Here is a 25,061-nt window from a genome sequence, read left to right as displayed (position 1 = left end):
CATATTTTTGCTGAATACCTCCCTCCTAAGCCTTACCAATTGAATTACTGGGGAGCGATCCCAATATGCTGCTGTCACTGGATAAGGTATTGGGTGGTTCTCATGTTCCAAGATTATACACTTAATAGGGAAAAAGTCACGATATGATAAGGTTAGAGATGGTTTTCAGGAGGAGGAAGAGCGGGTACAGTAGTCTCCTTCTTCCTCTGCAGAAGCACTTAGCACTTTTGTTTCTTCCTCTGGCCACAGTGACTTTCTCGTCTCCACTTTTTCCTTTGAGTAGTAAGTAAAACTTCTCCAAGAGCAAGAGAACTGAGCCTCTTCAGCTGAGACAGTCAGCCACCGGGGAAGATTCAGTGAAATGGTCAGAGATTTTAGCCCAGAGTATTCTGCTGGGAGCACAGCGCCTGCCAACAACTAAAGGGAATGAATATCTTCTGGTGAAACAGATTCAACAGAATTAATGCTAATAAATAAACTGGTTATCTAGAAATTCCTCTTGTATCAGGCTACAGACTAGCTGTCAAATTACAGGAAAGGTCTAATGCATTTTATCCGTACAGGTGACGAGTGTCGCTTCAATGTCTTAAAATGTGCCACATTTCCAGTCGTATTCAGTCTCACTTTTTTCTTTCCTTTACAAAAATACTTTTAGAAAACGGAGCCACCACAACACGTAATGAACAGCCGAGATGATGAACAACACGTCATCAGCAGCCCAGATGATGAACAACACGTAATGAACAGCTGGGATGATGACCAACACGTAATGAACAGCTGAGACGATGAACAACACGTGATGAACAGCTGAGAAGATGAACAACACGTAATGAACAGCTGAGATGATGACCAAAACGTGATGAGCAGCTGAGATGATGAACAACACGTGATGAACAGCTGAGATGATAAACAACACGTAATGAACAACATGTGAACTACACGTAATGAACAGCTGAGATGAACAACAAGTAATAAGCAGCCGAGATGATGAATAACACGTAATGAACAGCTGAGACGATAAACAACACGTAATGAACAGCTGAGATGATGAACAACACGCAATGAGCAGCTGAGATGAAGAACAACACGTAATGAACAGCTGATATGATGAACAACATGTAATAAACAGCTGAGATGATGAACAGCACGTAATAACAGCTGAGATGATGAACAACACGTAATGAACAGCTGAGATGATGAACAACAGTAATGAACAGCTGGGTTGATGAGCAACACGTAATGAACAGGTGAGATGATGAACAACACATAATGAACAGCTGAGATGATGAACAAACGTAATGAGCAGCTGAGATGATGAACAACACGTAATAAACAGCTGAGATGATGAACAACACGTAATGAACAGCTGAGATGATGAACAACATGTAATGAACAGCTGAAAGGATGAACACGTAATGAACAGCTGAAATGATGAACAACACGTAATGAACAGCCGAGATGATGAACAACACGTAATGAACAGCTGAGACGATGAACAACACGTAATGAGCACCTGAGATGATGAACAACACGTAACCAACAGCTGAGATGATGACCAATACGTAAAGAACAGCTGAGATGATGAACAACACGTAATGAACAGCTGAGATGATGAACAACACGTAATGAACAGCTGAGTTGATGAACAACGCGTAATCAACAGCTGAGATGATGACCAATACGTAAAGAACAGCTGAGATGATGAACAACACGTAATGAACAGCTGAGATGATGAACATGTAATGAACAGCTGAAAGGATGAACAACACGCAATGAACAGCTGAGATGATAAACAACACGTAATGAACAGCTGAGATGATGAACAACACGTAATGAACAGCGGAGATGATGAACAACACGTAATGAACAGCTGAGATGATGAACAACATGTAATGAACAGCTGAAAGGATGAACAACACGAACAGTAAATTGATGAACAACACGTAATGAACAATTGAGATAATGAACAACACGTAACGAACAGCTGAGATGATGAACAACACGAAATGAAGAGCTGAAATGATGAACAACACGTAATGGATAGCTGAGATAACGAACAACACGTAATGAACAGCTGAGATGATGAACAAAGTGGAATGAGCAGCTGAGATGATGAATAACACGTAATGAACAGCTGAGATGATGAACAACACGTAATGAACAGCTGATATGATGAACAACACGTAATGAACAGCTGAGATGATGAATAACACGTAATGAACAGCTGAGATGATGAATAACACGTAATGAACAGCTGAGATGATGAACAACACGTAACGAACAGCTGAGGTGATGAACAATTCGTAATGAACAGCTGAGATGATGAACAACACGTAATGAACAGCCGAGACGATAAACAACACGTGATGAACAGCTGAGATGATGAACAACATGTAATGAACAGCTGAAAGGATGAACAACACGTAATGAACAGCTAAATTGATGAAGAACACGTAATGAACAGCTGAGATGATGAACAAATGAACAACACTTAATGAACAGCTGAGATGATGACAAAAACGTAATAAGCAGCTGAGATGATGAACAACACGTAATGACAGCTGAGATGATGAACAACACGTTATGAACAGCTGAGATGATGAACATGTAATGAACAGCTGAGATAATGAACAACAAGTAATGAACAGCTGAGATAATGAACAACACGTAATGAACAGCTGAAATGATGAACAAAACGTGATGGATAGCTGAGATGATGAACAACACGTAATGAACAAATGAAATGATAAACAACACGTAATGAACAGCTGATATGATGAACAACACGTAATGAACAGCTGATATGATGAACAACATGTAAGGAACTGCTGAGATGATGAAGAACATGTAGTGAACAGCGGAAAGGGTGAACAACACGTAATGAACAGCTAATATAATGAACAACACGTAATGAACAGCTGACATGATAAACAACACGTAATGAACAGCTGAGATGATGAACAACACGTAATGAACAGCTGAAATGATGAACAACACGTAAAGGATAGCTGAGATGATGAACAACACATAATGAACAGCTGAGGTGATGAACAACCTGCTTTGCATTACACAAACGTTGTTATCTATGTTACCATCAGTATACTTTATGATTTACGTATTACACAAACGTTGTTATCTATGTTACTATCAGTATACCGTATGTCGTGTTATACCTGCTTTGTGTTACACAAACGTTGTTATCTATGTTACTATCAGTATACTGTATGTCGTGTTATACCTGCTTTGTGTTACACAAACGTTGTTATCTATGTTACTATCAGTATACTGTATGTCGTGTTATACCTGCTTTGTGTTACACAAACGTTGTTATCTATGTTACTATCAGTATACTGTATGTCGTGTTATACCTGCTTTGTGTTACACAAACGTTGTTATCTATGTTACTATCAGTATTGCTTAGTATACTGTAATTAATATATCCTAGACCCGCCTCTGAAGGAAGTGTACCCTTGGGGTGGCTGAGCCTTCCCCCGTCACTATGTTGATGTATTTCACCCACTGTGCGCTCTATACTGGCCTCCACCTATACATGTATGTACACTTCACCCATACAATCACTGAGATGATTTTTCTATGGATATCCAGACAATAATCTTTCTTTTTATAAAAGAAATAACATTTATTAAATTGTAACAAACTTACCTCAATCTTCACCATTATCAACGTCTTGAGCAGGTTTCTCAACTAATTAGATTATGGAAATATCAAGCAAATCTACGTGGATCCCCACCCGAAGCTGGTGGAAAGAGACATTGGCCCCAACCTTGTACTTAAGTCATTTACGACAGAATCTTGTTCATCACAAATTTCTGCAAACTGATCATAAAATCCGTCGCCTTTCTCTGGTGTTTGTGCTACTGTTATTTTCTTACGAAGTTCATCTTTAATCTATGCAAAATGAAATCGACATTCCCATCAGGTACATTTTATTCATCACAAGATTAAGATGATCTTTAACAAAGACCAAACATTACTGCCTACATTATTTACCATGTTTTTATTAAGAATTATACCCTGGAATTGCGTATTGGGCAAAGAAGTCTATCTATTTTATATCAAACCAAGATTCAGAAATAGCAATCACATAATATCTTCTCCAGATACTTTCTCAGACTCTGACATTTAGTTACGTAGCCTTCGAACATTAACAATACTTTATGTCATGAACCAATGACAGTAAAACAATGCACACTTCAATATTAGTATTAGGTGCAGCGACGACAAACTGCAAACTGTTGCCACTCGTTACCACCACACATAAGTATTAAGGTTTTCTACACATGGCAATAAACAGACAACTTACCTGTTACAGTGAGATTATTTTAGGGAAAAGTCACTTTCCTTCAGGAGTTTCGTCACATTTGCTTGCAGCTAAGCTCTCCTGGCTTAATGTTGAGGCTCTTCATGTACTGTACTGTACGTCTGTACTTACCACCATGTAGAGTTAATTTTCAATGAAAATAACATGTGTCCTGTTGTTGCTTTCATATGGAGATGCAAGTGAAATGACATACACTACTGATCAGGCAAGTAAAAAAAAAAAAAGAAAAGATTGATTAAAAGGTAATTTATTTCTTTGGTAACATATCACTAATACAATAAACACGGTAAATCAATACTTTTAAAAAAAAAAAAATTGATATTTCTATAGTGAGAATTTTTACAAATCAAGTAATCTATGGTACAGTTTACTGAGGCCGTAATGTATATATTTGATCAAAAGGTTGTGGACATAAAGTTACATAAGACGCAGACCAGAGATGATCATATGTGAGCAAGAGGGTGACACTTGTGTTACTATAGACCAGACGTGGGAGTGAGGCAGTGTACCTCCCACACACTAGACCAGACCTGGGAGTGAGGCAGTGTACCTCCCACACACTAGACCAGACGTGGGAGTGAGGCAGTGTACCTCCCACACACTAGACCAGACCTGGGAGTGAGGCAGTGTACCTCCCACACACTAGACCAGACGTGGGAGTGAGGCAGTGTACCTCCCACACACTAGACCAGACCTGGGAGTGAGGCAGTGTACCTCCCACACACTAGACCAGACCTGGGAGTGAGGCAGTGTACCTCCCACACACTAGACCAGACCTGGGAGTGAGGCAGTGTACCTCCCACACACTGGACCAGACGTGGGAGTGAGGCAGTGTACCTCCCACACACTGGACCAGGCACTGGGCTCCTGTATTCCGCACTCATCGTGGATGGTACAATTGGTCCTGTGGCACCACACATACACTAAATCTGTGGTATTGTCTCACCACACACCACACCTGAGGGTCCTGTACCACCATACCACACCTACACTAACACTGATGTCACCAGACACCTCACTGTAGTGAAGGAAGGTCTTGTAGGTCGGCAGTGAGTAGTGTACGTAGGTGATGAAGGAAGGTAGTATTGGCACTTGAGCGCTGTACCACCACACCTACACTGACACTGGGGTACTGTGTTACCAGACACCCACAAGGCACTAGGATGGTGTAACACCACACCTACACTGACACTGGGGTACTGTGTTACCAGACACCCACAAGGCACTAGGACGGTGTAACACCACACCTACACCGACACTGGGGTACTGTGTTACCAGACACCCACAAGGCACTAGGATGGTGTAACACCACACCTACACTGACACTGGGGCGCTGTCTCATCACACACCACATCTGACACTAAGCCATTTCATCTCACACTCAGCAGTATTGCACTGGCACTGAGGTACTCTGTTCCTCACATACCAGAGGTGGCAGGTAGTACTATGTCCCACACACTGCAAGCTTGTACCGGGAGGAGGAGGCTGAGTTCCGTATCTCTGCTTGGGCATGGCGTTCCTTCACACATCACAACTCACACATAGGTAGTGTGTCCCTCACACACCAGACGGTCCTGCACACCACACCTGCAGCTGGGATCCTGTTTTCCCACATCCTGAAAAATAATGAATATAACTCTGAGCACTGGTAGGCTTCCTGTACATCTTAAAGAATAACTAATCAACATACCTAATTATCACCACATCAAGGAAGGGTGATTTGCCTTTGTGTTTCCATTTAGTCTTAAACTTGATGGTGGGATGAATTGTAATTCATTAAAGAAAACATCATGATCTTGGTAAGATGGCCATAAGGGAATTTATCATGGCTAAACCGAATTTCTTTCAATAAGAATCACCCTCAGCAACTTGGAAAACGTTACTATCTACAAAGTTTTATTAATTCCATGAAAGTTTTTGAGGGTAGGGGCATCTCAGCTACGTTAAAGGAAAAAGAATCTGGCCATATAATGTAAATGATATATTAGATTTTGCTAAGAGGGCGAGGATCATTTATTTGCCTGATCATGAACTTCTTAGATTTAATATCAATTTCTCTTTACCAAAGTCTATATTGATGAAACCATTGCTTACTTAACCCTAAAACACTATTGTCAATAATGAGGAATGGTTTTACTTTCCTCGAGTCCAACAGACACAGAGGGGAAAAAGATCTCATTACAATTTACGAACATATCACATGGACTTAAGCTTTAATTTACCTTATTGAAATATACGAGTAAAGAGCACAAATATAGGAGTAGTTATTGTGTATAATGCAAGAAATAAAAGATACGAGAAATGAAAAGAGAGAAGTAGAGAGAATTTGTACGTGTGTGTGTGCGTGTGTGTGTGTGTGCGTGTGTGTGTGTGTGTGTGTGTGTGTATTTTCATGTCTGCCATTACATGTTCCTCAGGTCAACAATTCCACGTACTTCAGGTGGAGTGAGCGAGGATCTTAAGCCGCGGCAACAATGTATTAAAGTGTGTAATAAGGCTAATAGTATGTTTGGGTTCATTAATGGGACTGTTAGCAATGAAACTCCTAGAGTATTATTACAACATTATCTTGAATTGGTGAGACTCACATTTGAATCATGCGGTTTAGTTTTGGGCTCCATACTATGCAGTTAATAATGATCATTAGAGAGAGAGAGAGAGAGAGAGAGAGAGAGAGAGAGAGAGAGAGAGAGAGAGAGAGAGAGAGAGAGAGAGAGAGAGAGAGAGAGAGAGAGAGCACAAATGTGAATAACATAAGTGATTCCTGGAATTAGAAACCTCACTTATGAAGAAAAGTCAAAAAGGCTGAATTTGCAGTCATTTAAGAGGAGAAGGTCTCGAGGGGATGTGAATGAAGTTTTTGAATAGGTGAAGACCATACATAGAGGTAACATGAATAAAGGTCTTAGAATGACGCCACTGGGTAGGACCAAAAATAATGGATTTAGATAGATTCAGGTCGGATGTGGGTAGATATTGGTTCAGGAATAGGGTAGTAGATTTATGGAACAAGCTGTCAAGTACACTAGTTGAAGTTAGTTCTTTAGTTAGCTTTAAACGAAGGTTGGATGTGTTTATGGGTACAGGCAGTGTGGACAGACTCAGGACCTGCCTAGCTCGGGCAATGTCCTTACTTCTCATGTTCTTATGTTATGTAGTTTTGTAATATACTCTATAATACAGTTGGACTACATATCCCTGATAATACCTTTGTATTTTTCTAGACAGTTTTCTCGTATAGGTATTAATATTAAAAATCAATCCCAGAGATAGAACAAACATATTCATAAACCGATGCAAACATTAGAAAATGACGATTTTTTTCATCCAAACATTCTAATATATATATATATATATATATATATATATATATCTTTTTTCTTTCATACTATTCGCCATTTCCCGCATTAGCGAGGTAGCGTTGAGAACAGAGGACTGGGCCCTTGAGGGAATATCCTCACCTGGGCCCCTTCTCTGTTCCCTCTTTTGGAAAAAAAAAAAAAAAAAAAAAAAAAAGTGAGAGGGGAGGATTTCCAGCCCCCCGCTCCCTCCCCTTTTACTCGCCTTCTACGACACGCAGGGAATACGTGGGAAGTATTCTTTCTCCCCTATCCCCAGGGATATATATATATATATATATATATATATATATATATATATATATATATATATATATATATATATATATATATATATATATATATATATATATATATATATATATATACTTCCCACGTATTCCCTGCGTGTCGTAGAAGGCGACTAAAAGGGAAGGGAGCGGGGGGCTGGAAATCCTCCCCTCTTGTTTTTTTTTTTTCTTTTTTAATTTTCCAAAAGAAGGAACAGAGAAGGGGGCCAGGTGAGGATATTCCCTCAGAGGCCCAGTCCTTTGTTCTTAACGCTACCTTGCTAACGCGGGAAATAGCGAATAATTTGAAAGAAAGAATATATATATATATATATATATATATATATATATATATATATATATATATATATATATATATATATATATATATATATATATATATATATATATATATATATATATATATATTTCAAGCTAGAAGTTTCAGTTTTCTAAATTGTTTCTTACATTTCTCATATGTATATACATGTATGCGTGTGTGTGTGTATATGTGCGTATGTGTGTGTGTGTGTGTGTGTGTGTGTGTGTATGTATATATATATGTATATTATCCCTGGGGATAGGGGTGAAAGAATACTTCCCACGTATTCCTCGCGTGTCGTAGAAAGCGACTAGAGGGGACGGGAGCGGGGGGCCAGAAATCCTCCCCTCCTTGTATCAACTTTCTAAAATGGGAAACAGAAGAAGGAGTCACGCGGGGAGTGCTCATCCTCCTCGAAGGCTCAGAGTGGGGTGCCTAAATGTGTGTGGATGTAACCAAGATGTGAAAAAAGGAGAGATAGGTAGTATGTTTGAGGAAAGGAACCTGGATGTTTTGGCTCTGAGTGAAACGAAGCTCAAGGGTAAAGGGGAAGAGTGGTTTGGGAATGTCTGGGGAGTAAAGTTAGGGGTTAGTGAGAGGACAAGAGCAAGGGAAGGAGTAGCAATACTCCTGAAACAGGAGTTGTGGGAGTATGTGATAGAGTGTAAGAAAGTAAATTCTCGATTAATATGGGTAAAACTGAAAGTTGATGGAGAGAGGTGGGTGATTATTGGTGCATATGCACCTGGGCATGAGAAGAAAGATCAAGAGAGGCAAGTGTATTGGGAGCAGCTGAATGAGTGTGTTAGTGGTTTTGATGCACGAGACCGGGTCATAGTGATGGGTGATTTGAATGCAAAGGTGAGTAATGTGGCAGTTGAGGGAATAATTGGTATACATGGGGTGTTCAGTGTTGTAAATGGAAATGGTGAAGAGCTTGTAGATTTATGTGCTGAAAAAGGACTGATGATTGGGAATACCTGGTTTAAAAAGCGAGATATACATAAGTATACTTATGTAAGTAGGAGAGATGGCCAGAGAGCGTTATTGGATTACGTGTTAATTGACAGGCGTGCGAAAGAGAGACTTTTGGATGTTAATGTGCTGAGAGGTGCAACTGGAGGGATGTCTGATCATTATCTTGTGGAGGCTAAGGTGAAGATTTGTATGGGTTTTCAGAAAAGAAGAGTGAATGTTGGGGTGAAGAGGGTGGTGAGAGTAAGTGAGCTTGAGAAGGAGACCTGTGTGAGGAAGTACCAGGAGAGACTGAGTACAGAATGGAAAAAGGTGAGAACAATGGAAGTAAGGGGAGTGGGGGAGGAATGGGATGTATTTAGGGAATCAGTGATGGATTGCGCAAAAGATGCTTGTGGCATGAGAAGAGTGGGAGGTGGGTTGATTAGAAAGGGTAGTGAGTGGTGGGATGAAGAAGTAAGAGTATTAGTGAAAGAGAAGAGAGAGGCATTTGGACGATTTTTGCAGGGAAAAAATGCAATTGAGAGGGAGATGTATAAAAGAAAGAGACAGGAGGTCAAGAGAAAGGTGCAAGAGGTGAAAAAAAGGGCAAATGAGAGTTGGGGTGAGAGAGTATCATTAAATTTTAGGGAGAATAAAAAGATGTTCTGGAAGGAGGTAAATAAAGTGCGTAAGACAAGGGAGCAAATGGGAACTTCAGTGAAGGGCGCAAGTGGGGAGGTGATAACAAGTAGTGGTGATGTGAGAAGGAGATGGAGTGAGTATTTTGAAGGTTTGTTGAATGTGTTTGATGACAGAGTGGCAGATATAGGGTGTTTTGGTCGAGGTGGTGTGCAAAGTGAGAGGGTTAGGGAAAATGATTTGGTAAACAGAGAAGAGGTAGTGAAAGCTTTGCGGAAGATGAAAGCCGGCAAGGCAGCAGGTTTGGATGGTATTGCAGTGGAATTTATTAAAAAAGGGGGTGACTGTATTGTTGACTGGTTGGTAAGGTTATTTAATGTATGTATGACTCATGGTGAGGTGCCTGAGGATTGGCGGAATGCGTGCATAGTGCCATTGTACAAAGGCAAAGGGGATAAGAGTGAGTGCTCAAATTACAGAGGTATAAGTTTGTTGAGTATTCCTGGTAAATTATATGGGAGGGTATTGATTGAGAGGGTGAAGGCATGTACAGAGCATCAGATTGGGGAAGAGCAGTGTGGTTTCAGAAGTGGTAGAGGATGTGTGGATCAGGTGTTTGCTTTGAAGAATGTATGTGAGAAATACTTAGAAAAGCAAATGGATTTGTATGTAGCATTTATGGATCTGGAGAAGGCATATGATAGAGTTGATAGAGATGCTCTGTGGAAGGTATTAAGAATATATGGTGTGGGAGGAAAGTTGTTAGAAGCAGTGAAAAGTTTTTATCGAGGATGTAAGGCATGTGTACGTGTAGGAAGAGAGGAAAGTGATTGGTTCTCAGTGAATGTAGGTTTGCGGCAGGGGTGTGTGATGTCTCCATGGTTGTTTAATTTGTTTATGGATGGGGTTGTTAGGGAGGTAAATGCAAGAGTTTTGGAAAGAGGGGCAAGTATGAAGTCTGTTGGAGATGAGAGAGCTTGGGAAGTGAGTCAGTTGTTGTTCGCTGATGATACAGCGCTGGTGGCTGATTCATGTGAGAAACTGCAGAAGCTGGTGACTGAGTTTGGAAAAGTGTGTGGAAGAAGAAAGTTAAGAGTAAATGTGAATAAGAGCAAGGTTATTAGGTACAGTAGGGTTGAGGGTCAAGTCAATTGGGAGGTGAGTTTGAATGGAGAAAAACTGGAGGAAGTGAAGTGTTTTAGATATCTGGGAGTGGATCTGGCAGCGGATGGAACCATGGAAGCGGAAGTGGATCATAGGGTGGGGGAGGGGGCGAAAATCTGGGGGCCTTGAAGAATGTGTGGAAGTCGAGAACATTATCTCGGAAAGCAAAAATGGGTATGTTTGAAGGAATAGTGGTTCCAACAATGTTGTATGGTTGCGAGGCGTGGGCTATGGATAGAGTTGTGCGCAGGAGGATGGATGTGCTGGAAATGAGATGTTTGAGGACAATGTGTGGTGTGAGGTGGTTTGATCGAGTGAGTAACGTAAGGGTAAGAGAGATGTGTGGAAATAAAAAGAGCGTGGTTGAGAGAGCAGAAGAGGGTGTTTTGAAGTGGTTTGGGCACATGGAGAGGATGAGTGAGGAAAGATTGACCAAGAGGATATATGTGTCGGAGGTGGAGGGAACAAGGAGAAGAGGGAGACCAAATTGGAGGTGGAAAGATGGAGTGAAAAAGATTTTGTGTGATCGGGGCCTGAACATGCAGGAGGGTGAAAGGAGGGCAAGGAATAGAGTGAATTGGAGCGATGTGGTATACCGGGGTTGACGTGCTGTCAGTGGATTGAAGCAGGGCATGTGAAGCGTCTGGGGTAAACCATGGAAAGCTGTGTAGGTATGTATATTTGCGTGTGTGGACGTATGTATATACATGTGTATGGGGGGGGGGGGTTGGGCCATTTCTTTCGTCTGTTTCCTTGCGCTACCTCGCAAACGCGGGAGACAGCGACAAAGTATAATAAAAAAAAAAAAAAAATATATATATATATATATATATATATATATATATATATATATATATATATATATATATATATATATATATATAGTAATATCATTTTACAGAAATACTAGTATAATACCAGAGATGAAACAATATCATTTGTTTATCAGTGTGGGGTCTCACCTGTGTGGCGCCTGACCTCCCTGGTGAGGTCCTCTGTGATCTTGAGAAAGATGGGTGTGACGTCATGAGTCGCTCCAGTACACGCGGGTCGTGGCCGGTTCTTCTCACCACATGAGATCTGGGATGCGTTCAACTTCCGTGCGTTTTACTATACTGCTTTTTCGGGAGAAACATTTAGGACATTCTGAACATAAGAATGGTTTCTACCCTGTGTGAACTCTCCGATGTTTTCCTTAATCACCTCTTCAAGAAAATTGTTTTTGACATTCTGAACACCGGTATGGCTTCTCGCCTTGTGAACTCTCAGGTGTCTGACTAAAGTGCTTTTACCAGGGAGAGTTTCTTGACATTCTGAACACTATTATGGTTCCTCGCTTGTGTAACCTCTCGATGTGTCACTGAAGTACTTATAGCAAAAAAGGTTTTTTTGATATTCTTTTTACTTGTTTGGCTTCTCGCCTGTGTGAACTCTCAGACGTTTTACTAAATTACCTCTGTTATAGAATTGTTTTTGACATTCTGAACATTGGTATGGCTTCTAGCCTGTGTGAACTCTCACGTGTCTCACTAAACTACTTCTGTGAGAAAATGTTTCTTGACATTCTGAACATTGGTATGGCTTCTCGCCCGTGTGAACTCTCAGGTGTGCCACTAAATGACTTTTAATAGAGAAACTTTTTTGACATTCTGAACATTGGTATGGCTTCTCGCCCGTGTGAACTCTCAGGTGTTTCACTAAATTACTTTTAATAGAGAAACTTTTTTGACATTCTGAACATTGGTATGGCTTCTCGCCTGTGTGAACTCTCAGGTGTGTCACTAAATTATTTTTAATAGAGAAACTTTTTTGACATTCTGAACATTGGTACGGCTTCTCGCCTGTGTGAACTCTCAGGTGTGTCACTAAACTACTTTTCTGAGAAAATGTTTCTAGACATTCTGAACATTGGTATGGCTTCTCGCTTGTGTGAACTCTCAGGTGTTTCACTAAATGACTTTTAATAGAAAAACTTTTTTGACATTCTGAACATTGGTACGGCTTCTCGCCTGTGTGAACTCTCAGGTGTGTCACTAAACTACTTTTCTGAGAAAATGTTTCTTGACATTCTGAACATTGGTATGGCTTCTCGCCCGTGTGAACTCTCAGGTGTTTCACTAAATGACTTTTAATAGAGAAACTTTTTTGACATTCTGAACATTGGTATGGCTTCTCGCCTGTGTGAACTCTCAGGTGTGTCACTAAACTACTTTTCTGAGAAAATGTTTCTTGACATTCTGAACATTGGTATGGCTTCTCGCCCGTGTGAACTCTCAGGTGTTTCACTAAATGACTTTTAATAGAGAAACTTTTTTGACATTCTGAACATTGGTATGGGTTCTCACCAGTATGGATTCTCAAGTGTGTTTTTAAATCACATTTTTTAGAAAAATACTTTTGACACTCTGAACACTGATATTGCTTTTGTCTAATGTGAACTTTCATGTGCAACACTAAGTTGTATTTACGGGAGAAGGTACTCTGGCATTCTTTACACTGATATGTCTTCTCAAAAGTATGTACTTTCATGTGCCTATGAAGATAGACATATTTCGTAAAGCTTTTCTGACACTCAGGACATTTGAAGGGTTTTTCTTCTGTGTTTATGACCTTTTGTCTCCTGTTGTCAAAACTGTTTGAGGAGGTTTCGCTGCACGGAGAATATGGCCCTGGTTGTCCCTCCATGCTGTATCACCATAACACGTTTATAACACAGTGTAGCTCACCCTGTCAGTCCACAACTGCCGTCCGTGACACCATACGATGCTTTGCGAGTGAACACCAGAGAGAGACTGACCTTGGCTAGAGTGTGGGATATAAAGCCAACTCACTCTCCACCCTACGTTGCCTCCAGTCCATTTCTCTCGTGCTTTTTTGTATCTTTTTTATCCTCCATCTTCCAACATGTCTCGACCGTCAGGCTTGACCAATTTCTAGGCCAGCTTCCCCACCCCATTCAGGAAAATTACTTCCTGAGGAGCGGAGGCTTGTTGTGGACCTGTTCTCACCTAACGGGGTTGAGACCCTCACATTCTTACCACTCCCGCCCAGCCTCCTGTGATAATGTAGGGTCCTCCCTGGTGTGGGCTTGTGGTCCCTCGGCATTAAGACATTGATGCCATCATCCTGCCTCCTGACATTCCTTTAAAATTGATTAAAACCGACAGTCCCCCTCCACCTTTACACGTTCGAATTACTAACGATTGTATTTAAGACCACTGAGGTCCATCCCAGTAGGGTTATTGAATCCCCTATTAATAAATATCTATATAAAATATGTTTAAGCAAGGATAGCGATCCAGATAAGATCCTATCCAAGCTTACGACCACCCCCTTCATGCATCGATAGTGCTGATAATATTGATGCATCTATCTTGTCACTTAACCCCATAGAGATAACTGAAGCCATAAATCAAGAAAACAGTGACATTAATGTCATCAACGTTTTACAACTGAACATTTCAAGATCACTTACAATACAATACTCTAACTGGACCGAGACAGATCACCTACTCTCCCGGGGAATCTTGTTTCCCATGATCTCACTGCCTGCCAAATACCACAAACCCGACCACTACCTCGATATACAAGGTTTTAAATGTCTACAATACGGACACGAGACTAAGAGCTGCAAAGATCAGCGCCAGACATGCAGTCAATGTGCGGAAATTGATCACGGCAGCAACCTGTGTTGATTGTAAAGGTCAACACGTTGCTGTACCTGGGCAATGCCCACGAAAGTATGAGCAACTCCGCTCGGCGCGACAATCTCTCAAAACCTCCAGCTCGTCCCCTTGTACAAACCCTCACCTCTACGCTGCTGCTGCTGCACCTCCGTCTGCCACCCAAGCTTCTCCTATCCCAACCACAAACTCCTCCGACCTCCTCACTCTACAAGGAAGGATGCATGCCTGCTACCTCAAAGCACTGTTCTTGAGCAAGGAAGACATGTCTGAATTTGTCAGGATTTTCCACTTGCTGCCAGCACACATCAACCTGCTGCCCAATGTACTTACTCCACCCGAACTCCTCACCTCCCCCGCTGCCAGCACACATCAACCTGCTGCCCAATGTACTTACTCCACCCGAACTCCTCACCTCCCCCGCCGCCAGCACACATCAACCTGCTGCCCCAATGTACTTACTCCACCCGAACTCCTCACCTCCCCCGCCGCCAGCACACATCAACCTGCTGCCCCAATGTACTTACTCCACCCGAACTCCTCACCTCCCCCGCTGCCAGCACACATCAACCTGCTGCCCAATGTACTTACTCCACCCGAACTCCTCACCTCCCCGCCAACAGCCATCCCTTCCCAGACTCCTGTCACACGTCTCCCTGACCCCTAACGCAAATATGTCCCAGGATACTTCCAGTAACACTTCAAACTCTCCCCCAGCAACACAACCTGTCACCCTTCCAGTACCTCCCCCGCACACCCTAACACAACACCATCCACCACCCCTCAACTCAACACCAACAACCCATCCACTTCTCCACTTACCAGTTCCTCTTCCACACTCACCATCACAACTTGCGCTTCCCCCCCGACCGTCCCTCCCGAACCTCCACTTCCCAATCCCTCCCCTCCTCCCCCCCCGCCTCCTTCCCCTCCACCTCCCCTCCTCTCGCACCTAACCCTGCCAGAGGAGCCACAGAACCTGACCCTGCCGACTCACCAGACAACCTACCTGCTTACAACGTCGACAATGACTCTCGCCCTCCCTAACCCCGCCCAGGAAGTTGCCGACCCCAGACCAGACAAACCTCCACCCAAGTTCACATGAAGACCCTCAACCAATGCCAGTCATCGACCACAGAATTAAAAGAACGATAAAACTTCCCAAAATCGTAAAATGCATAAAATCTTGCTGTTTAATGTGCTCATCTACCACAATGGCCGTCATCTGGTTGCCACTCTCCTCGAAGAGAAAAGACCCGATGTTTTCATAATTAACAGCACATGTATCACTAATGGCTGTAGAATTAGACACTACTGATATACATCCCGACAGTCTTCAGACGGTAGACACGAGGGAGTCGACATTCTTACACGCAATACTGTCGAACACGAATAATAACCACTTCATGGCGTCTCGAACACTTTCTAGCAGTAAACACAATACATGGCTTCATTATCTTCTGCACTACATACTCTCGACCCAACACTACCATTCCACTCCACGATCTTTGGACAGTATTCAATCACACTCATATCCCAGTCTACCTTGTAGCTCACCTCAACGCCCAACACAGAACCTTCCACCACAACAGAAACAATTCTCACGGTGATGACTTATTCGCTTTATGCTCCTTCAAACGTCTCAACTTCCTAGGACCTTTCTTCCATACCATCTTCACTGGCCCAGGAGGAAAGGGCAGACCCGACCTTGTCTTCTCCAACAGAGCCAGTAATTATCTTCATTACTTTTTGTCTCCAGGACCACTGTGTGTTTCCGACCACATTCTTCTCTTTCTTCACCTCTCATCTAACCCTATCCCCGTCCCATCACCCTCACATTACCACTACAAAAAAAGCAGACTAGCGCAACTTCAGAGACACTCTTTCTCATTGCACTTACACCACAAACTAGGAAAATCACCCACTAACACTAATAGACACAGAAATAGAATATATACACCAAACAATCACACACACAGCTGACGCATCTGTCCCAAGATCCCCATTTACCACAAGATACACCTTTCCATCTCCCAAAACAACACGACTCCTCTCGTACTACCGTCGACGGTTTGAGCATTACACACATCGATTGGGTCTAGTACGGCGGGGCCTCACCTCCCTACGAAACCACGCACTCAACAGCCTCAAAGAAGACCACAATAGACACTAGAAATCTCTAATCACCACAGCAGGAGAACACCGAATCAGATCCCCTCAGGAGTTTTAGAGCCGAATCCTAAAACTCAAAGGAATACCCAAAAGAGATTTAATGGACTAAATGATAACACTCAACATCATAACCCATAAGACATCACCAACATCTTACACAAATACTGGGAGGTTATCTTTCACCCACATCCCCCACATCCTCTGGCGTACGAAAGCACTCAAATTGTTACAAAACATATACAAAACTGACCCAGTCACTTTTACCCAGAACAAAACATACACCTGCAATTCCTTTCAGGCGACCACCTACTCACAACTCCCATAAGATCGAGCGAGGTCATATTCCTCTACTGAAATCCCCCACCGTAGCCCCAGGTATCTCAGGCATTGGTTACCAACTACTTACCCACCTCCCTGACAACACTATCAGAGCCATAACCTCCTTCTTCAACGCAGCACTAACCTCAGGCTAAATCCCAGCGAATTTCAAAACAGCAACGACCACCATGATCCCTAAGCCCAATAAATCAAACAGAGACCCAATTAACTACAGACCCATTACCTTACTTGAGTCCATCTGGAAGACATTTGAAAGAATCTTAAGCAACAGACTCAGACAACACCTAACGAACAACAACCTACTCTCACACAAACAATTTGGCTTTCGACATCACTCCACACAAGATGAACTTAACATAATCACCAACTACATAAAAATGAACACGCGGACATACAAAAGATGTTAAGAAAGCCTTTGACACTATTTGGCATGATGGCTTGAGGTACAAAGTAAGCACCCAATTTCAATTCCCACGACCCACCATTAGACTTCTTTCTAATAATCTTAGCAACAGAAAAACCCGAATCAAATACAGAAACTCTTACGCAAACTACTTCCCCCTCAACGCTGGTGTACCTCAAGGCTCCGTGCTGGCCCCTACTCTTTACTCAAATGATCTTCCCAATCCTACACACTTGGACTCCATCACTCTCCAATATGAAGATGACGCTACCCAACTGATTAGAGCCAGAACCCTCGCACACTTAACCAGTAGAACTCGAGAGGAAATTGACCACGTTTCGCTTTGGGAATTAAAATGGAGGACAAAGTCAAATCCTGCAAAATCCAACATATCCTACTTTAACGTAAGTCAGAAATACAACATAAGTAATGTCTACTTACACTCCCGTATATACCGTCATTTACCCATACCAATCTCACATACCATCACTGTACTGGGCCTAAATTATGATGTTCACCTACAGATGAACCATCACATTCAATCTATAGCGGCTATTGTGAGAGCGGAGCTCGCGAAATTGTAAAGATTTAGAGAGGAGCAATTCAAAACCAAATTGCACCTCTATAAAGCATCAATTCGACCACTTATCACCTACGTCCCTTCAGCTCTTGAACTCGGAGCCAAATCCAACTCCCACGCCCTCCAAATGATTCAGAATAATGCTCTACGTTGGGTCTTCAACACCAAATGGCACGAGTTCATCAGGAATGCGGAACTCCACGAGAGAGTGCGATTGCCTCCACTAAACATCTATTGAAGGAAACTGTACGAAAAATAAGTAGAGCGATTTGATATACACCATACCTACTGGACTGACTACTTCAATAATCTTCTGGGAATAGATCACCCAGACCACATGTTCAATGTTCAACCTGTACAATATCCAGTCCACATATATTTGAATTTAAAAACTACAAAATATTATAGATCTTACAACTAAATCCGTGTAGGGAACATCTTGGCAATATCAGTGTCTGTCTGTCAGAGATACGATCCATATCTTATACCCTTAAAAAAAGACAAGAAAAAACCTCCTTCGCTCCTCAGCTCTGTCCTAGCTATCACCATTACCCGAGTCACGCTGGGTTGAGCCCTGGCTCATTTCCTCCTGCTAAAATTCACTTCCTCTAACAACTCTTGCTCTTTCCCCTTCTCCTTTCCCACCCTCTTCCTTGGAAGGGACTTTTCTATCATCATTCATTCATTCGAACTCACTGGACCATAAGCTGGTCAGAGGTGGACAGCTTTTGTGGTGGCCAAGCAGTTTAGCTCACTACACTGTCATTTTGATGACCTAGGCACCAGTCCTGTGCACCCAGTCGTGACTGTTTCTATATAAGTATTCATATACATATATTCATCAAAATTTAACCAAGCATACACCTGGTGCTGCACATACCTGGTCGTACTAAGCCACACTGGGTATGAGGTGGCTGCTCTGTCTAAGACCAGTATTCGGGACCCCGGAATATCGTTGGTCCAGCACTAGACACAACACTGTGGAGGCTGGTTGTGTGTTTATGTGTAGGCGTCTATTTGCCTATTTATCTTCCCTTGATATGCCTGCCTCATTGTCTATTTCATTTACCATTAATTATATGGGTCAAATGATATGACAATGTATCCATAAGGTGCATCAGACTCTCAGGTTTGCTTTATCAATTCAACGAATTCATAAAGCTTAAAGTTCAATGTATGAGAAGCTAATGACCTTCATTAGGATAATATTGCACTACTGCCAGTCATCTATGTCAACAGGTCTCATATCCTTCAGTTGTAAAGGACGGTCATCAATTGCCCAATACAGAAGAGGACTTATAAAACCTTATGTGGCTGTACACAGTATAATTGGTTGCATCATTCTTATATAAGGAATTATCATAAGGGTTATATCACAAGATCAGCATGAAATGAATATAGATTCTTAATGGCGCGTAAGTCTGTATCACCAACATCAATACCATCACAGTTCATATGGTCTCTAGCATAAAGATACGATATATATATATATATATATATATATATATATATATATATATATATATATATATATATATATATATATATATATATTTATATTTTATTTTTTGCTTTGTCGCTGTCTCCCGCGTTTGCGAGGTAGCGCAAGGAAACAGACGAAAGAAATGGCCCAACCCACCCCCATACACATGTATATACATACGTCCACACACGCAAATATACATACCTACACAGCTTTCCATGGTTTACCCCAGACGCTTCACATGCCTTGATTCAATCCACTGACAGCACGTCAACCCCGGTATACCACATCGATCCAATTCACTCTATTCCTTGCCCTCCTTTCACCCTCCTGCATGTTCAGGCCCCGATCACACAAAATCTTTTTCACTCCATCTTTCCACCTCCAATTTGGTCTCCCTCTTCTCCTCGTTCCCTCCACCTCCGACACATATATCCTCTTGATCAATCTTTCCTCATTCTCTCCATGTGCCCAAACCATTTCAAAACACCCTCTTCTGCTCTCTCAACCACGCTCTTTTTATTTCCACACATCTCTCTTACCCTTACGTTACTCACTCGATCAAACCACCTCACACCACACATTGTCCTCAAACATCTCATTTCCAGCACAGCCATCCTCCTGCGCACAACTCTATCCATAGCCCACGCCTCGCTACCATACAACATTGTTGGAACCACTATTCCTTCAAACATACCCATTTTTGCTTTCCGAGATAATGTTCTCGACTTCCACACATTCTTCAAGGCTCCCAGAATTTTCGCCCCCTCCCCCACCCTATGATCCACTTCCGCTTCCATGGTTCCATCCGCTGCCAGATCCACTCCCAGATATCTAAAACACTTTACTTCCTCCAGTTTTTCTCCATTCAAATTTACCTCCCAATTGACTTGACCCTCAACCCTACTGTACCTAATAACCTTGCTCTTATTCACATTTACTCTTAACTTTCTTCTTTCACACACTTTACCAAACTCAGTCACCAGCTTCTGCAGTTTCTCGCATGAATCAGCCACCAGCGCTGTATCATCAGCGAACAACAACTGACTCACTTTCCAAGCTCTCTCATCCCCAACAGACTTCATACTTGCCCCTCTTTCCAAAACTCTTGCATTCACCTCCCTAACAACCCTATCCATAAACAAATCAAACAACCATGGAGACATCACACACCCCTGCCGCAAACCTACATTTACTGAGAATCAATCACTCTCCTCTCTTCCTACACGTACACATGCCTTACATCCTCGATAAAAACTTTTCACTGCTTCTAACAACTTGCCTCCCACACCATATATTCTTAATACCTTCCACAGAGCATCTCTATCAACTCTATCATATGCCTTCTCCAGATCCATAAATGCTACATACAAATCCATTTGCTTTTCTAAGTATTTCTCACATACATTCTTCAAAGCAAACATCTGATCCACACATCCTCTACCACTTCTGAAACCACACTGCTCTTCCCAAATCTGATGCTCTGTACATGCCTTCACCCTCTCAATCAATACCCTCCCATATAATTTACCAGGAATACTCAACAAACTTATACCTCTGTAATTTGAGCACTCACTCTTATCCCCTTTGCCTTTGTACAATGGCACTATGCACGCATTCCGCCAATCCTCAGGCACCTCACCATGAGTCATACATACATTAAATAACCTTACCAACCAGTCAATAATACAGTCACCCCCTTTTTTAATAAATTCCACTGCAATACCATCCAAACCTGCTGCCTTGCCAGCTTTCATCTTCCGCAAAGCCTTTACTACCTCTTCTCTGTTTACCAAATCATTTTCCCTAACCCTCTCACTTTGCACACCACCTCGACCAAAACACACTATAGCTGCCACTCTATCATCAAACACATTCAACAAACCTTCAAAATACTCACTCCGTCTCCTTCTCACATCACCATTACTTGTTATCACCTCCCCATTTGCGCCCTTCACTGAAGTTCCCATTTGCTCCCTTGTCTTACGCACTTTATTTACCTCCTTCCAGAACATCTTTTTATTCTCCCTAAAATTTAATGATACTCTCTCACCCCAACTCTCATTGTTTTGTCACTGTCTCCCGCGTTAGCGACGGAGCGCAAGGAAACAGACGAAAGAATGGCCAAACCCACCCACATACACATATATATAAATACACGTCCACACACACAAATATACATAACTATACATCTCAACGTGTACATATATATATACACACAGACATATACATATATACACATGCACATAATTCATACTGTCTGCCTTTAATCATTCCTATAGCCACCCTGCCACACATCAAATAACAACCTCGCAAGTGCGCGAGGTAGCGCTAGGAAAAGAGACAAAGACCATATTCGTTCACACTCAGTCTCTAGCTGTCATGTATAATGCACTGAAACCAGAGCTCCCTTTCCACATCCAGGCCCCACACAACTTTCCATGGTTTACCCCAGACGCTTCACACGCCCTGGTTCAGTCCATTGGCAGCACCCTATATCTGCCACTCTATCATCAAAGACATTCAACAAACCTTCAAAATACTCACTCCATCTCCTTCTGATGATGATGATGATGATGATAGAAAAGTCCCTTTCAAGGAGGGTAGAGAAAAGAGAGGGGGGAAAGAAGAAGAATTGTTAGAGGAAATGAATATATTAAGAAGGGGTTTATTTTAGTTATTTATTCATTTATCTTTTTTATCATTTTATCTTATTCTATTTTATTTTTTTATCCTATTTTTTTATTTTTTTTTTTTTCTGTAAGGGATATAGGAGGAGATGGATCGTATCTCTGGCCGATGGACACTGATTTGACCAAGGCGTTCCCCGCACGGACTTAACAGCAAGATCTGTAGAGGTTTTTAGTTTTTCATATATTGGCACTGGATGTTGTCCAGGTTGTATATTGAGCATGTTACCTGGGTGATCTGTTCCCAGGAGATTGTTGAAGTAATCAATCCAGTGAGTATGATGTATTTGAAATCGCTCTACTTGTCTTTAAAACAATTTCCTCCAGTAGATGTTTAGTGGAGGCATTCGTGCTCTCTCGTGAAGTTCTGTGTTCCTGATGAACTCGTGCCATTTGATGTTAAAAACCCAACGTAGAGCTTTGTTCTGAATGATTTGGAGTGCAAGGATGTTGGATTTGGCTCCGAGTTCGAGAGCTGTCTGGGCATAAGTGATAAGAGGTCGTAATGGATTTGTTGGGTTTAGGTATCATTGTGGTTGTTGCAGTTTTGAAGGCCGCGGGAAAATAGCCAGAGGCTAGAGCCGCGTTGAAGAGGAAGGTGATGACTCTGATAGTGTTGTCAGGGAGATGGGTAAGTAGTTGGTAACCAATGCCTGAGTTACCTGGGGCTACTTTGGGGGATTTGAGGAGAAGGAATTTGACCTCGCTCCATCTTATGTGAGTTGTGAGAAGGTGGTCGTGTGAAAGCGATTGGGAATGTATGATCTGTTCTGGGTGGAAGTGACTGGGTCTGTTTTGTATGTGTTGTGTGATAATTTGAGTGTTTTCGTACACCAGAGGGTGAGGGGGTGAGGGTGAAAGATACCTTCCCAGTGTTTCTGACAAATGTTGGCAATGTCTTGTGGGTTATGGTGTAGAGTGTTGTCGTCATTTAGCCCATTAAAGTCTGTTTTTGGTATTCCTTTGAGTTTTCGGATTCTGTTCCAAAACTCTTGAGGAGATTTGATCCGGTGTTGCTCTGTTGTGGTGATGAGAGATTTCCAGTGTCTATTGTGGTCTTCTAGAAGGCTGTTGAGTGTGTGGTTTCGTAGGGAGGTCAGGTCCCGCCGTACTAGGCCCAATCAACGTCTGTTTTCCTCAAAGCGTCGAAAGTAGCACGAGAGGAGTCTGGTTGTTTTGGGAGATGGAAAGGTGTATCTTGAAATAAATGAAGATTTGGGGATAGAAATGTTAGCTGCCTGTGTGATATCTCCACGTACATGTTCTATTTCTGTGTCTATTAGTGTTATTGGGTGATTTTCGTAGTTTGTGGTGTAAGTGCAGTTGGAGAGAGTGTCTTTGAAGCTCTCCCAGTCTGCTCTTTTGTAGTGGTAGTGTGAGGGTGATGGGACGAGGATAGGGTTAGACGAGAGATGAAGAAAGATAGGGATGTGGTCGGAACCAGACAGTGGTCCTGGAGACAAGAAATTATGAAGATAATTACTGGCTCTGTTGGAGAAGACAAGGTCAGGTCTGCCTTTTCCTCCTGGGCCAGTAAAGACAGTGTGGAAGTAAGGTCGTAGGAAGTTAAGATGTTTGTAAGAGTATAAAGCGAATAAGTCATCACCGTGAGAATTGTTTCTGTTGTGGTGGAAGGTTCTGTGTTGGGCGTTGAGGTCAGCTGGAAGGTAGACTGGGATATGTGTGTGATTGAATACTGTGTCAAAGATCGTGGAGTGGAATGATAGTGTTGGGTCGAGAGTATGTAGTGCAGAAGATAATTAAGACATTTATTGTGTTTATCTTAACTGCTAGAAAGTGTTCGTATTGCCATGAGGTGGCGAGGTATTCGTGTTCGATGGTGTTGCGTGTAAAGATGGCGATTCCCTCGTGTCTTACTGTCTGGAGACTGTCGTGATGTATACCCACAGTGTCTGATCTTGTACCCGTTGGTGATACATGTGCTGTTAAGTATAACAACATCGGGTCTCTTCTCTTCGAGGGGAGTGGCAATCAGATAACGGCTACTGTGATAGCTACGCACGTTATACTCCAAGATCTTAAGCATTTACGATTTGTGGAAGTTTGTCGACCACCGCTGACCCACCGTTGGGGTATCTAAATTGTACCATGATTCTAGTCTTGGATCGAGGCTTATCTGATGAGGGGAGAGGAGAGGGGAGAGGAGAGGGGATAGGGGAGAGGAGAGGGAGAGGAGAGGGATAGGGGAGAGGAGAGGGGAGAGGAGAGGGGATAGGGGAGAGGGTGAACGTCGACTATTTGAATGTCGGGTTTGACCAGAGGAGGGTTGTCAGGTGTGTGGGCAAGGTCAGGTTCTGGGGCGACTCTGGGAGGGTTAGGTGCAGGTCGGAAGGGGATGGGTGGAGGGGATTGGTGTGTGGAGGTTCAGGGGAGACTGTCGTGGTGGTGGAAGTTGGGACGGTGGGGGTGGGAGAGGAATCGGTATTTGGAGAGACAGTAGGAGTGTTGGTGTTGGGTTGGGGCGTTGTGGATGGAGTTGTGTTCGTGGGGACGGAGGGGGTATTGGAAGTTGGGAGGGTGACAGGTTGTGTTGTTGGGGGAGAGTTACTGGCGGTCTCCTGGGACACGTTGTTGTTAGGGGTCAGGGTGGCGGACGAGACAGGGGTCGGTGAGGGATGGTTGGTGGCGGGGGAGCTGA

General features: G+C 42.5%; 1 protein-coding gene across 3 annotated transcripts; it reads right to left on the bottom strand.

Annotated features, from left to right (window-relative positions):
- Positions 1–3,962: 3,962 nt before the first annotated feature.
- On the bottom strand, positions 3,963–13,846 carry LOC139765355 (uncharacterized). Of its 3 annotated transcripts, XR_011716643.1 has the most exons (3): positions 13,779–13,846; positions 12,015–12,167; positions 3,979–5,958 (listed from the first exon to the last, which is right to left on the bottom strand). XR_011716643.1 is itself a non-coding variant. In XM_071692737.1 (2 exons), exon 1 carries the CDS (start codon positions 13,735–13,737, stop codon positions 12,553–12,555), a length of 1,185 nt encoding a protein of 394 aa, XP_071548838.1. In that variant the 5' UTR covers positions 13,738–13,826; the 3' UTR covers positions 3,963–5,958; positions 12,031–12,552. The 3 variants fall into 3 exon arrangements, 2 of the variants coding, with proteins under 2 accessions (XP_071548838.1, XP_071548837.1); XM_071692737.1 differs by having other exon boundaries at positions 3,963–5,958; positions 12,031–13,826; XM_071692736.1 differs by having other exon boundaries at positions 3,971–5,958; positions 12,015–13,826.
- Positions 13,847–25,061: the final 11,215 nt, after the last annotated feature.

This window comes from Panulirus ornatus, chromosome 54 (assembly GCF_036320965.1).
Source record: "Panulirus ornatus isolate Po-2019 chromosome 54, ASM3632096v1, whole genome shotgun sequence".
NCBI lineage: Eukaryota > Metazoa > Arthropoda > Malacostraca > Decapoda > Palinuridae > Panulirus > Panulirus ornatus.
The sequence above is the reverse complement of the archived record's forward strand: the minus strand, read 5'-3'. Positions and strand labels throughout refer to the sequence as shown.

Excerpts from the sequence above, each read along its gene's own strand:
- LOC139765355 (XM_071692737.1), bottom strand. The coding sequence starts at position 13,737 with ATGGAGGGACAACCAGGGCCATATTCTCCGTGCAGCGAAACCTCCTCA.